This window comes from Amphiura filiformis, unplaced genomic scaffold, assembly GCF_039555335.1.
Source record: "Amphiura filiformis unplaced genomic scaffold, Afil_fr2py scaffold_82, whole genome shotgun sequence".
NCBI lineage: Eukaryota > Metazoa > Echinodermata > Ophiuroidea > Amphilepidida > Amphiuridae > Amphiura > Amphiura filiformis.
In genome coordinates, this window is record NW_027305546.1 from 140069 (window position 1) to 156069 (window position 16001).

Consider the following 16001-nt stretch of genomic DNA (forward strand, 5'->3'; position numbering starts at 1 on the left):
GATATCTTTGCTAAACGAATTAATCTGCAAGAAATATTTTGTACATAAACATTATGTAGCCAGAGTATTCCAGTGATATAAAAATCTCAACTTTTTTTGAGAAAAGTGGGGGATGAGGCTGTGGATCACGAAGTGCCCCTTTAATGACCTTAAATAAATTTAACAATGTTTTAAACTTGTTTAGAATGTCATAAGGATCATTGCATTTAAATTTAAGCTCAATCGGAGCATTTTTGGTTAAAATGACCTTTTTGACCCCTGTGACCCCTGGATGACCTCTGATGTTTGGAAATATTTTTATTATATTCTTTATGTTTTTCTCTTTCATATGGCACCACTCATGGGGTCATACCTTCGTGGCATTTAGAGATATGTCCATTTCAGACCAAATGGTTAGTTAGGGACCTAGTAACCTAGGGACCTAGTAACCTAGTAACATACAGTTATAGGCTGATACCATTTCATGGTTCAGCAAAAAGTACATATTCCTTTTGCTTGAATAAAATCAGATAAAATAAATATATGCATTTTACTGAATTCTCTTTCTATCTGGTTGTTTTTGTGATTACCAATCAATCAATGTAATTGAATGAGCTATTATGAAAGTGTTCATCAATATGTAATTTTTGCCAACATTATATGCTAAAAAGGAAGTCAATGCATAAATGTTGCCTTGCAAACTTGGTCAATGTTACTAATGTGTTTTAATGTATCATATAAACTAGCTGCCTTCTAATTTGCATAATTAATGAGCATTTATGCAAATTAGCTCTATAATTATGCAAATTAGAGGACGGACAGACATTATAACACATTAAAACCACTTTAACCAAGTTTCAAGGAAATTTGTTGCTAAATTAAAGCACCATAAAAATATAACCAAAATATTGGCAAAAATTACCTACAATCATGATCGAGCACTTTCAACTCAAACATAGCTCATTAACTATATTGAATATTGGTAAAACAATAAGATACAAAGAAAATATTGCTTGATTGATGTTCTACAAAAACAAACAGTATGTTCCATTTACCACATTTACAAATTTCTTTTATTCCAAACATCTCCATCTTCAAAATAATATATGCTCAGCTTAAATATACACTTTTTGTTCCCCAAATTCATTTTATTTTAATCTTCCGTAAGGAATTGATATTAATATTTGCACAGTATTTTTTGTGGGAGCTGAGAGTACACTGGACATATCGAATTGCATTCTGAATATAATCTTGATTTTTTGAAATTTGCGATTGGTTATAATACAAATTTTATGACAAATTATTAAATTGTTAATTTCTGATATTTAACAGTCCTGAGAGTAAACTTTATAAATCTATGATATGTACTTAATGTATGTAGCTGGGATGAAAAGCCAACAATCAATTGAAAATTTTGACCTTTCATATTGAAGATATACATTTTTTTTCCCAAAAAGACCTAAATGTTTTAGTGTTTTGGAGGAAAAAATCCATATCTCCAATGCGAAAGGTCAATATTTTCAATTGATCATCAGCTTTTCATCCCAGCTACATACACTAAAAGTACATATGTGACTCCTCGCCACAACTGAGCCCGGATGTCGCCAGTGCCACTATTGAGATATGCTCCATCGAACTTAACAATAAACAATAGGAAAGAAAGGATTTATTGACTGTTTTATTGATTTTTCACTACTTAAATGTCAAGTACTATAGACATGATATACATCATTTTAAAGCTAATTTCAAGCAGAATATTTTGGTTGAATATCTCAAAAATGATGATTGGCGACATCCGGGCTCAGTTGTGGCGAGGAGTCACATATCATTAGATTTATAAAGTTTACTTTGAGGACTGTTAAATATCAATTTTTAATCATTTGCCGTATTATATCGCAAATTTCGAAAATTCAAAATTATTTAATATCAGAAGGACATTCTTCGTGTTCAGAATGCAATTTGATATGTCTGATGTGCTCTCATATCCCACAAATATATACTGTCCAAACGTTGCTACCAGAGCCCTCAAATCCCTCTTGGGGAAGAATAATGACAGAACTGTTAATTAGCTCACCAGTTACCATGAAATAGCTCCCAATTAGCCTCTTGTATAACATCAGTGGGACCTATTTTTAAGCTGCAACTCTCTCCTGGCAGCAAATCTCAATATCTGGTATTTGCATGCCAGAATACACATGTATTAGCACCTTAACTGGTTCAAACCTGCCTATTTTCCCTTGTTGGTACTAATCATATGGGACACCCCAACTGAATTTGTTACAACATTGTTAGAACAACTTCCATTTCAAATGGAGTCCCCATTTAGGTAACACCATTTGGTCAAGTCTTCATTATTTAAGGGGTGTATTAATTTCAACTGGAATAGTCCAGGGCCGGATTTTCCATTGGGCCAGGTCCCCTAAAATGTGGGGTATTGCCCTGTGCATGTCCATTTTTAGCCTGAAAACACCATGCTTTGGACCACAATATGGTAAAATTCCAACAAAAACTGTCCTATTACGAATGTCCTATTAACATCAGAACAAAATATGCTTGTGTCCCCTAATTTGTAATGCTTTCGCACTGCCATTGTCTATCTTATACTAGACCCCCTATTTGTAAACCAAAACTTGGCCAATTGAGGGCACATGCTATCCTCACAGTGAGTTTGGGGCCTCCAAATTTTAGCCTGGTCCAGGGGCCCTTAAAAGGTAAATCCGGCCCTGGCATAGTCCAACGGTAGTAACTCAATTTTCAGAAATTCAGACTTTGCACTGAGTGGTTCAGTTCATATACACAATATTAATTAGTTAACAAATCACACAAAATATAAGTAGGCACATTGCCATGTTATCTTTCAAAACATCTATAATTTACACCTTTAAACAACAAATACAAATTAACATTAATACTGATATGTGGTTCTACTTCAAATAAAAATATGTTAAATTTAGTAATATCACTTAATAGGTTCAGTCAGCTGTAGGTTTCTTGAAGTAAATCCAATACATGTTTGCTCACAGCATTGATGATACTGGCTTGTTGAATGATTTCTTTTTATAATATTGTCAAACTAATGGTTTTTACTTTAGAACTGTTTACCCCGTTTGTTTGAGTTACCCTGTACACATAAGATAAATACTGCTTCATATAAAATCAGCTATTCCACTTGAAATCCATACACCAACTTTGAAAGACATGCCATAACCTTCCACACAGGGAGTGTGAATTTCAGATGGGGTCACCATGGACGGCGGACTCCATTTAATATCTAAAACCCCTGTATGTCTTATGGGAATGTATGGATTTGAACTGGTACAGTCCAATGGTCCAAATCACTATTACACAATTTACATACAGTTACTTATATGAGTGCCTTTTACAACCCAATACTGCACTATTAAAGTTCCTATCTATACCAATGAATAGAGTAATTTTCACTTGATCCTCTTTAAACTCAATTATAAGGAATGCTTAAGATACTATTTACCAAAATTAAATGAGCTGTCCAGTTAAAATCCATACACACCCCCCGTACACACACCCATGGAAGACATGACCTTAATCTTTCACACAGGGAGTGTAGACTTTAAATGGTGCCAAACATTCAGGTAATTTGCATTTGATAATTACACTCTGTCTGGCAGATTAAGGCCAAGTCCTGCATGGGGGTGTATGGATCTCAATTGGAATAGCCCAATGCAACAGCTCACAATTTACAAAGAAAGCTATAAACCATAACATTTGGGCAGCAAACTATTCACTCAAAAATGAAAAGGTTGGGGGACATTATGGCCCTACGCCTCCATATGTCAATCCGGTTCACGCTGTGATCATCATTGCATGCTCTGACCACTATATACATGCACAACACAGCCGTGTATACCTCATAAGAAGTTGTTGTACATGCAAAAAGTCAATGCATGTTAGGCCAAAAAAAAAATTGTTGTGTTGCCCTCAACCGTCCTACTCTAAATCCTGAAAAATCAGGGTCATAAATTTTTTTTTTTTTTTTTTTTTTTTTTTTTTTTTTGAATGATGATTTTTACAGATTTGTTCAAAAACTCAATGTTTTTCACTTAAAATTAATATTTTATTCTAAGACTAGTCAAAATTGACTAATGTCCCTTAATTGAACAAGCATTATTTAATATTTGAGGGAATTTTTAAAACTGAAGATTTAAAAAAAAATAATAATAATAATAATAATCCGACCGTCCTACCCAAATTTCCCATTTTTCCAATTGAGGGCAACACAACAATATTTTTTTTTTTGGCCTTATGCTTGATACCCAGCATATAACTCTGATCATTTCGTTATGAATTCGGCAGACGGCCGAATCCGGATTCGTCTTTTGGTAAATTCATTTTACGCATGCATTACTTTTGAATTTGAGAACAAGGAGGGCGGTATACATGGTTGCATATACGGTGCATCGCAGTACGGTCAACGTCGATAACCGTTGTCGTCGATAATGCTGCCTCTATGGGTTAAGTATTGATCCCTTGTTCTCAAATTCAAAAGTAATGCATGCATAAAATGAATTTACCAAAAGCCGAATCCGGATTCGGCCATCTGAATTCATAACGATTTATCATACAGGTTTTACCACAACAAAAACCGTGCAGCAGATGGTATCACTACATGTAAATGTATCAAGAGTGCACCCAAATGCCTCAGAAATATATCCAAATGTATTAGGAATACACCCCAATGTCTCACAAATTATACTGTATTAGGAATACATCCAAATGCATTAGAAATACACCCAAATGTATTAGGAATGCACCCAAATGTATTAGGAATACACCCAAATGTATTAGGAATGCACCCAAATGTATTAGGAATGCACCCAAATGTATTAGGAATGCACCCAAATGTATTAGGAATGCACCCAAATGTATTAGGAATACACCCAAATGTATTAGGAATACACCCAAATGTATTAGGAATACACCCAAATGTCTCGGAAATATATACATCCAAATGTATTAGGAATATACCCAAATGAATATATCCACAGTTATTAGGAATACAACCAAATGTCTCAGAAATACATCCAAATGTATTAGGAATACACCCAAATATCTAAAAAATACATCTAGAATTTAGGTCCCAAATGTATTAGGAATGCAACCATATGTCCTGGAAATAATGTATCAGGAATACACCCACATGGAATGTATAAGAAGTAAAAGATGATAGATAGCTTTGCTGAAATCTACATGAGTACATGTCATTTGAATGAACTCAACATCACGATCACCCCGTGTACACTGGGTTATGAACACCCACATGTGCACGGAACACAGAAGTGAATCCAACCCACATACATTGATTGGTATTTCCAATGTCTTTGATTGGTTTGAGCAGTATTTTCATCAGCCCACATTTGTCCTCTAAATATAAAATTGCATACTGTTGTGTTCATTCAAATACAATTGTTACTATAGACTCATAGTGATATTCATAACTTTTCCCAATAAAGTCCAAAATATGCAGAATTCGTTATTTAAAGCTTGCATACAATATTATCACACACATTTGAAATACTTGCACTAAAAAAGCACTTTTCATTGTAAAATCAGTGATCATGGTCAATCTCATTAAAACATTTAAACGATTGCATCTTTGATATAACCACGGTAATAAAACCAGAGAACCCGGACTCGACCACCATCTTGATACATGCATAGAGCAAAAATTAGGCCTCGCATACTACACGCATTGGAGAGACGCACTTGATGGGACCTGTATGAGATACCTAAACACTCCAGATAAGATGCAGACTTGTTTTTGCTATTGACATGGCGTTATAGGGAGTCCGGATTCTCTGGGTTTAGTTCTGTGAATATAACTCACTGTAAAGTTACGAGACGGAACTCCTTACCTGTTGTAATCTCTATTACTTACATGTATAATGCATATCAATCAAAACTCATCTTTGTGAAGTTACAAGAATGCTTTACCCATTGTAACTTTACAAAGGGTTCCTGTTATCTCTAATTACTTACATGTGTAATGCATATCAATCAAAACTCATCTTTGTGAAGTTACAAGTACTCTTTTCCCATTGTAACTTTACAAATAAACCATGTTAATCAAATAAACCATGTAGCATAACTTAAAGTTGGGTTTGGAAATTTACGATGCGTTTATAATGCATTGTAAAATGAATCAACCGCTGCTCCTACAAAATCCAATAATATCATTCTAAAGATTAGGTTTCTTTGCATTTAAGATAAATAAAAAATTAAAGCTTGAGGAAAATGACTGGTTAGCTGTTGATAGGGGTATTCATCATACTGCTCATCAAACATCAATATTGTAATAATTTGTATTTTCTAAGAATTTACGTTTAAAAAAACCAGCTTGTTTCCTGTAGGCCTTGCACATTTCTTTTTGGATGCAATTTTATCACATTTTGCTTTTTTTATTTGAAAAATGAGATTTTCAAGTAAAAATTATGACAAATTGTTTTTTAAAGATCTTCTTCATGCATTTTGTTTACAAGGAATATGAAATTACTAAGTGTCCTATACTTTGATCAGCTCGTAATCGGCGGGAATTAGTAGGCTTTTACCACTACACCAAAAAGTAGATCCATGTTAAGGGTGATATAGTTGATCTGTCTGGTCTATATTTAGTGTGTTAAAAAGAAAGTAGACAAAGTATAGGACTTCAATTAATAATTTGTAATACTTCTGGCGAGATATCACAAGACAATTTTTCAAGTTAAATATATTACTATTAATCCGCGATGTTATAAGGCCCGCCGATTATGAGCTGATCAAAATATATGAAGATCAATCTATCATTTTCCTGAAACTCAATTTTCACATCTGCAGTCTGCACTGATTTGACCATCAATGAAAGTAATTTGAGTCCTATGTTACTATATGTTGGGACTCTAAAACTAAGAAAAAAAAATTCAAAAGCAATTATTTCACATATATAGGTTATCAGGCCACCTACAGGAAATAAACTTGTTTTTTTAGCCTTATAAGAGAAAGAAATATTCAAGAATATGAATTATACATAAGTCTACTAATGTCACTTGCAAAATATGTGATAGTTACAGTTGGGCTTTTCCAGTAGAAATCCATAAACCTTATGGAAGACATAACCTTACATTGTAAATCTTCCCCACCAGGAGTGTAAATTTCAATAACTACATTTCAAATCTACACCTGCTGTGTGGGGGATTAAGAGCATGTCTATAGGGGCTGTATGAATTTCAACTGGAAAAGCCCATTATGGCATCTCTTCCAATAGTTATGCCTGTAGACAGTACTTTCCAATTTGCACCACAGCAACACCTTCAATCTTTCTCAAATTTCTACATTTTGCATGATTGCAATGCCCAGTGGTGTACTAAAATAGCATGTGAAAGACAAAGCCCTAAGTGCTTTATTACAGCAAAATTTAAGTTTTAATTTTAAATCGGACGGTCTCCGGTTTACTAAGAATTCACCAATCGAGTGCTTGCTCACAAGCCTTGCGAATGTCAGCTCATGTTTACATGTATCACTGAATTAGTGAGGTATAAGTTATGTGCATATTGCGATTTGTCTCACTTTATTTTTTCACAAAAGGTGATTATTGAGTGTGACATAAAAACTTTCAACACTGGGAAAGTTCCAACTTGGTTTTCACTTCCCTATTGCACCTTTTTCACTCACCCTAGACATGTAATTTGATCGGCGAGCTAATACATACATTGTAGGCGCTGGAATGAAATAGCAATTTCTTTGTTTTACTTAATTTGTTTGGTTCAAAATTAAAAGGGGACAACATGATCAGTGAAAACTTGGGCTAATCCTTTTGAAATCCACACTCCCCTGTGGAAGATTATCTTACAGAAAGGTATGACAAATTTACCCTTCCACACAGGGGTTGACAGCAGACAAGTTGTTTTTTTCAGACATTTCAGAATTGTATATTTTCATGACTGTATTTGAGAATCAGCATGAAAAATACATTAAATGAGTACAAACAAGCCTAGTCTTGGTTACGTGGTTAGCTCAAAACTTTGATATTTATGTTGAAGCCTATGGTTAGGATGTAGAGCATTAAAATGGAGGCCATAGAAGAGATGGCTTATAAATCATGATTCACAGTGACTCTAATCTATTATAGTTTCCTCACATGCAAACTGTATACAATGTGAAAATTAATATTATATAACAACATGTGCACAAGACTAGTGTCACATATTTATACATCCACCTTATGTTACAACCTCCTTCGCAGTCCTCCTCCACATGAACCATCCTTTGCGTGTAGGATTACAAACATGTGTAAAGCCAAACAAAAAAATTGATTTGTCTCATGGGAATTGAAAATATAATGCAGTATCAGTGTCCGAAATAAGGAAAATATGGAGGTTATCCCGAGGATAACTAAAGCATGAATTCTGCTTGTCCTCAATACATTTTGGTTGTCCCCAAAATGTGTCATACTTTTGGAGGTAGAATATAGAAGTTGTCCAGGGGATAAGTACATAGCTCAATATGGTTGTCCCCAGTGATTTTTGGACAAGAGGACAAGAGGATAAGTGCTTATTTCGAACACTGTGCAGTATGCAGCTTTTTATTTTATTTTTTATAAATTATTCAGCAATGCCAATTTGGGGTATTGTATTATATCCCAAATGCAATTCTATAATGTTGTCATACTGCACACCCTCATGTAGGTTATAGTATGGCCTACAGAATAGAAATGGCATTTCACCCTACACTGTACTGCAATTTCATGGGTTTAAAGTATTCATGTTGCGTTTTATGTATTACATTTTTGAAGTCGCCGATTCAATCGGAAGCAAATTTGAAACTGAACATTAATATTATTATTAATAGCAGATTAAAATATGAAATAAAATTCAAATTCAGCAATTTTTCATGAGCAAACATAAATCTAATGCGCGCCGGGGACATGAAACAAATCTATTTTTTTATTTGGCTTTTAGAGACTGAATCTTCCCTAGAATTGTTTGAGTCTTATGATACAACCTCCTTAGCAGTCCTCCTCCTTTGAGTGTAAAATCTGTATGATCATTAGAGTCTTCGGAAGGAGCCTAAATGATACTTGCAGACAGGGCAGGTGTGGTCGCAATCATACAAGTCAGTGATGCAGAATGGAATCAAGCAGCATGGCCAAAGTCTGTTGTATGGAAACAATAAAACCATAGATTAATAACACATAAATTGAAATATTCCATGCCTGTGCCCTGTAAGCGTACTTGATTTCAGCTGACACCGGTATAGCGTTGGGACCTGGCAATATGTGCCCTGTAAGCGTACTTGATTTCAGCTGACACCGGTATAGCGTTGGGACCTGGCAATATGTGCCCTGTAAGAGTACTTGATTTCAGCTGACACCGGTATAGCGTTGGGACCTGGCAATATGTGCCCTGTAAGAGTACTTGATTTCAGCTGACACCGGTATAGCGTTGGGACCTGGCAATATGTGCCCTGTAAGCGTGCTTGATTTCAGCTGACACCGGTATAGCGTTGGGACCTGGCAATATGTGCCCTGTAAGAGTACTTGATTTCAGCTGACACCGGTATAGCGTTGGGACCTGGCAATATGTGCCCTGTAAGCGTACTTGATTTCAGCTGACACCGGTATAGCGTTGGGACCTGGCAATATGTGCCCTGTAAGCGTACTTGATTTCAGCCGACACCGGTATAGCGTTGGGACCTGGCAATATCACTCATCTAAGCATGCATGTACTAAGAGAGATCAATCTGTCAGCGTTTAGCCCCACAACTCTCATTTGTGTACATTTGCGCTATATTTTTGAGTTTGCTAATACACCCCTTACTTATCGTCCCCCATAGGCAACATGCCCACCTTCCATGATTAATAAAACAAACAAGTCATTTAAAAAAAAATGGTTAGAGTTCAGAAGAATTACGGCGTGCACAGTTAGCGAGTACAGCCAAAACGGTTTGCTGAGCTCTGCCATGTTTTGCTGGCTTAACTAATGGTTCAGCTTTGCTACAGCCTTGGATGGGAGGGCGAGTTAGCGCAGCGGTAGTTCCCTCGCTTTGCATCACTGAGGTCCCAGGTTCAAGCCCCGGTGCGGCCCAAGGACTCATGTGCACTTGGTTTATCTGTGATTAGTTGTTTGGTTATCAAAAACTTCTTTCACCCAATGGAATTTGGGGAGCTGAACAGATAATTGATGGATGTTACAATCTAAGTGCGGATAGGTCTGCGCCTGAGGTTCGGCTGCAACTGGCCTAGATGATGCGATCTGATTGTGATGATTCACCATGGCAGCGAAATTACAGCGCTTTGAATCCTTCAAGATCTATCTGGAAAAAGGCGCTATATAAATCCGGAATATATTTATTATTTATTTATATTTATTATACTAACAAGTGAACATTATTACCAGTTTGCTGATATGTATCAGAGCCTTCAGCAAGGTAGCAGGATTATAAACATGGGTCAATGAGCTGTGTACCCCTTACACCAGAATGTGTTACCCAAGACAGCAAAGCTTGGCTGAGCTCAGTGAACCATTTTAGCTGTCCTCCCTAATAAGCCCATCCCTAATAAGTGCCCCCCTACAGAATTGCTACAGAAGTGACACAAATGATGTATTTTGTGATCCTTGCATCCTCTTTTACAACGAAAAAAGTTTATTCCCAAAATTTCAGTTGATTTTTATTTTGCGTTTGTGAGTGCACATGTATGCAAGATTATGTGTATTACACTGCTCCAGTCCATAGGCCAGTGTTGTAATTTCGTTCGGGTGTGCCAGAACGTAATTCAAATTTTTTTTTTTTGCTAAACAAATTAATGTGCAAGAATTTGTTTTGTACATAAACATGTACCTGGAGGTTTCCATTGGTATAAGAATCTCAACTTTTTAATGAGAAAATTGGGGGAATGAGGGTGTGGATCACAAAATGCCCTTTCAAGCTTAAGATTATTAAAACAATGATTTTGACTTAAGCTACACTCTATTTGAAAAATTTAAGTGTGTAAAATTGAGGAAATAGATTTTTCACATTCACAATGCCCGTCATATAACTACTCTTAATCATAACCGTCACTTTACATTCAATCAAATCCTCAAAGATTTTAATTTTGAAATTTGTAACAATAATATTTTTTAAATCACAACTTACATTTTGCCCAACATATCAAACAGTTTTTGACACGAAGACCTACCTTATTTCAAACACTAGTGGGGGCATCCCATACTTCATTCATATATTCTTGAAGAAATTCATCAGGTTTGTGTGATACAATTAACAAAATGTTCTTCTTGTCAAAACCAATTAATTTTACTGACCTGACCGTTTCGGCCATCTTGGTCGAAGGCCATCATCGGAGTGATGGTACTTGATTCTTTCATATACTTACCCAACTATACAAATGATAGCTGCAATAAGCCACACCATTCCACCCATTGTCTTCTGAACAACAGATGTCATTTGGTTCTGACAGTTCGGGTATTCCATACTTAACAAACTATTACAAATCTATATCAAAGCCTGGGCATGTCATACTTCATTCATATACTTACCCAACTATACAAAGGATAGCTGCAATAAGCCACACCATTCCACCCATTGTCCTCTGAACAACAGATGTCACTTGGTTCTGACAGTTTGGGCATTGAGTATTGACAGGTCTATCTGACACATGAATCATTGATGTGGTCACTATGGTAGTGGTAGTTGGTTGACCTACAACCACGGTAGCTGCAAGGAAATGATGAGATAATGAATCATTGATGTGGTCACTATGGTAGTGGTAGTTGGTTGGCCTACAACCACGGTAGCTGCAAGGAAATGATGAGATAATGAATCATTGATGTGGTCACTATGGTAGTGGTAGTTGGTTGGCCTACAACCACGGTAGCTGTAAGGAAATGATGAGATAATGAATCATTGATGTGGTCACTATGGTAGTGGTAGTTGGTTGGCCTACAACCACGGTAGCTGTAAGGAAATGATGAGATAATGAATCATTGATGTGGTCACTATGGTAGTGGTACATTTTGGTTGGCCTACAACCACGGTAGCTGTAAGGAAATGATGAGATAATGAATCATTGATGTGGTCACTATGGTAGTGGTAGTTGGTTGGCCTACAACCACGGTAGCTGTAAGGAAATGATGAGATAATGAATCATTGATGTGGTCACTATGGTATTGGTACATTTTGGTTGGCCTACAACCACGGTAGCTGTAAGGAAATGATGAGATAATGAATCATTGATGTGGTCACTATGGTAGTGGTACATTTTGGTTGGCCTACAACCACGGTAGCTGTAAGGAAATGATGAGATAATGAATCATTGATGTGGTCACTATGGTAGTGGTACATTTTGGTTGGCCTACAACCACGGTAGCTGCAAGGAAATGATGAGATAATGAATCATTGATGTGGTCACTATGGTAGTGGTACATTTTGGTTGGCCTACAACCACGGTAGCTGCAAGGAAATGATGAGATAATGAATCATTGATGTGGTCACTATGGTAGTGGTAGTTGGTTGGCCTACAACCACGGTAGCTGGGTCAGTCCATCTCAAGTCACCTAGTTTTCACAAAAGGTTGGCTGGTCACCCTCTCAGATTTTGTTTAAAATCACTTATCATAGCCCTATGTGCCAAATGAACACATTTCAAATGGTAGGTCTCTACTCCTTGTCGTTTCCGAGAACCGGCCTATTGAAAATTGGGTCAGACCCCCCGTTTTGCTCACGCCCACCGCTACGTTAATTTTCTTCCGAGTTTAAACATCCATATCTTCCCCTAGGGGTAAGCTACAGGGCTACAAATTAGAATCTAGGGGGTCTTTGACCCAAGTAACCAGATTCTGGACTCAAAAATGGTATCTCACCCCCATTTACTGATATAGACATCTAAAAATGAATGTTCATACTGACGCACATGACAAATTGCCATTTTTGACCCCCCCCCTCCTCTTCATACTAGATGCCAGACATCATCTATTTTGCCTTTAGTATGCAATATACATGTAGGTTCAGGTGTGACCCCCTATAGCAGGGTAGACCACTCATTGGCTTAATAAAAATGTCACAGGGGCTCAAAGATGCATCGAGTGCCCAGCTGTCAACAAAGCTCGACGTATATGATATCACAGACTCCCCGTACATGTATGTGAGTGCCCCCGAACTGATATAGGAGGTAGGTTCCAATTGGAATAGATGATTTTCACTCACCTTGTGGGTAGCCTGGCTGTTGCTGTTGCGGATAGCCTGGCTGTTGCGCCGGATAACCTGGCTGTTGCGGGGGGTATCCAGCCGGCTGTTGTGGATAGCCTGGTTGCTGTGGGGGATACCCTGGAGGACCCCCTGGTTGCTGTGGTGGATACCCTGGCTGTGTGGGATATCCTTGTGAAGAGCCATACTCAGGGGGTGGTTGTTGTGGGGGTAGGCAGGATCTGCTGGGTTGTACGCTGGAGGCTTTTCTTCTGTCATTTTGCTTCAAGAGCTGCAAAGAAATCAGAATCATTCCACTTTAATTCTCTCCATACGGGAGTTGACTGCACACAAGTTTTTAAAAAAAATTCAGAATTGTAAATTTTCATGACCATGTGGAGTCAGCATGAAAAATGAATAAAAATGAGTAGGCCTACAAACAAGCCTAGTATTGGTTCAGTGTGGCTAAATCAAAAATCCCATAGAAAAATTGCTGGAATATGGCTTGTGCCCCATAAGACCCGGTGCTCCCCCAATCATGACCAACGCTACGCCACTGTTCCACTTAAAAGTCACCCTCATTTTACAAGTTACCTATTTATCAAACACTACTACAGAGTACAAGTTTCCTGTGCAAAGTGGAAGTGGATCTTGGAACAGAGTTTGTCCTTTTCAGTTGTTAACCCCCGGTGGGGTCACTCAACTTGTAATATACATGTACTGACCGCACGATCGTTACCAAAATCGCTGTAAAGGGGGTCATTTTTAGGGCTTGTCCGCGGACAAAATTATCTGTGAAATTGGAAAATCCCATGGATAGCTATTTATATACAAGGGGTAGTTACTTGAATTCTGTGATGCCCTGTTAATTACTGAAAAAAACATTCATAAAATCCAAAATCCTCATCCTTAAAATGTTGAAATAGGGTCAAAATTGCAAATGTGTCCTCGGAATCTAAAAAATAGGGGTGTTTCAGAATACCATTTTAGGAGTAAAAAAGGGGGCAAAATTTCATGATTTGTCCTTGAAATCGACTGCGAAAGAGGGTAATTTGTACTTGTGGTAACGGTCCTACATGTACGTGTCCCCCCTGCCAGGGAGTGACCCCACCGGGTGTTAACCCTCTCCACACAGTGTCAACTGCAGACGACAAGTTTCAAGTTCTCTTTAAAAATTCTAACATTTTACAATTTGTACATTTTCATGACCATATTGGGAAATTGGAACTTCTTAATATGTTGAAGTCTACACATGTATGGTTAGCACACAAAGAGCATTTTACTATGTTTACGCTCTTTCCTACTCCTACCTAGTTTTCACTTGTTGGCAAGTAACCCAAAAATGATATGTGCGCTGACAAGGTGGCGACTTTTGGCAAAATTCAAAGTTGGTGCATTATAGAAAATCATCTGAACGATGTGGAAAATATGTGATATTTTTTAAATCAATAATAGGGCGCTTGCACGGAAGGTTAAAAGGTTGATAAAAATGACCTGCATTGAGAGTCGGTCAAGTGACACTGGAGGACAAACAAACAAACTATTATGCTTCTGCTTCTGCTTTGTAATTGGCACTGCCTCCGTAGAGTATCACGCCAATGGAGGGTCAGGGTCAGTTAGATGTGCTGCAGATGTGCTTTCAACCTTTCTTTAAATTGAGTTGTTGAAGTAGATTCGATGACATTGGGGGGCAGGGCGTTCCAGTCGACTATGGTTTTGGGGAAATACGAGTTCTTAAATGTTTCTGTTCTGGCATTCAGATGTTTGTAACATGCCTGATGTACATGTACATGCGTTTACTCCTCGATGGAATCAGCCTTTTGTTTGCTGCTGTGACAAAAGTTCTTCATTTCTGATTTTTATACAAGTTAAGTTCGTCAATCTTGAGGCTTTTCTTCTTTCTTGAAGAGTTGGCCATTCAAGTTCACTGAGCATAGATGTAACGCTACTATGGCGGCTGTAATAGGGTGGTTCTTATTTTACAAAAGTCTGAAATACCATGCTCCTAACCCCTAGAATGGTTCAGTTGGATGAAAAACTTATCCTGTAAAATTTTCAGAAATATTGAACAATATTTACTGGTAGCTCAAGAGCCTCCAATATGGTCGTGACTATCCGGAACATTGGTCGTCGGACATTTTGGAGCATTTTTAGGGGGGTATATTTTCAAAATAGAGTGTCTCTTGATACTCAATCTTTGTAATTACATTAACAGAACTAGTTTAATATATATATAACAAAAAGTTTCATGTATTTACTTCCATTGTTGTTTTAAGCTCAACCAGATATGGCACTTTGTGCCGCAAATACTCCAGATACTGGTCGTCAGCCATTTTTGAGCAATTGTAAATGGTTCTAATTTCAAAATAGAGTGTCTCTTAATACTCAATCTTTGTAATTGCATTAACAGTAACTAGTTTAACAGATATACAACAAAAGATGTCTTGTATTCACTTCCATTGCTGTTTTAAACTCAACCAAATATGATAGTTTGTGCCGTGAGTAGTTCTAAATACCGGTCGTCAGCCATTATGAGCATGCACTTATAAGGGGGTCTATTTTCAAAATAGAGTGTCTTTTGATACTTTATCTTTGTAATTGCATTAACAACAACTGGTTTAACATTTATATAACAAAAGATGTATTGTATTCACTTCCATTGTTGTTTTATTCTCAATCAGATATATGGTAGTTTGCGGCGGCGAGTATGCCTAAATATGGCCAGTTGTCAGCCATTTTGGAGCAATTATAAAGGGTCTATTTTCAAAACAGAGTGTCTCTTGATACTCAATCTTTGTAGTTGCATTAACAGCAACTAGTTTAACATACATT

General features: G+C 37.1%; 1 protein-coding gene across 1 annotated transcript; it reads right to left on the reverse strand.

The window, feature by feature from the left end:
- Positions 1-8590: 8590 nt before the first annotated feature.
- LOC140144795 (uncharacterized) lies at positions 8591-15502 on the reverse strand. Its single transcript, XM_072166597.1, has 4 exons — positions 15428-15502; positions 13191-13461; positions 11526-11703; positions 8591-9142 (listed from the first exon to the last, which is right to left on the reverse strand). The coding sequence occupies exons 1-4, from the start codon at positions 15500-15502 to the stop codon at positions 9037-9039; spliced, it is 630 nt and encodes a 209-aa protein (XP_072022698.1). The 3' UTR covers positions 8591-9036.
- Between the last annotated feature and the right edge of the window lie 499 nt (positions 15503-16001).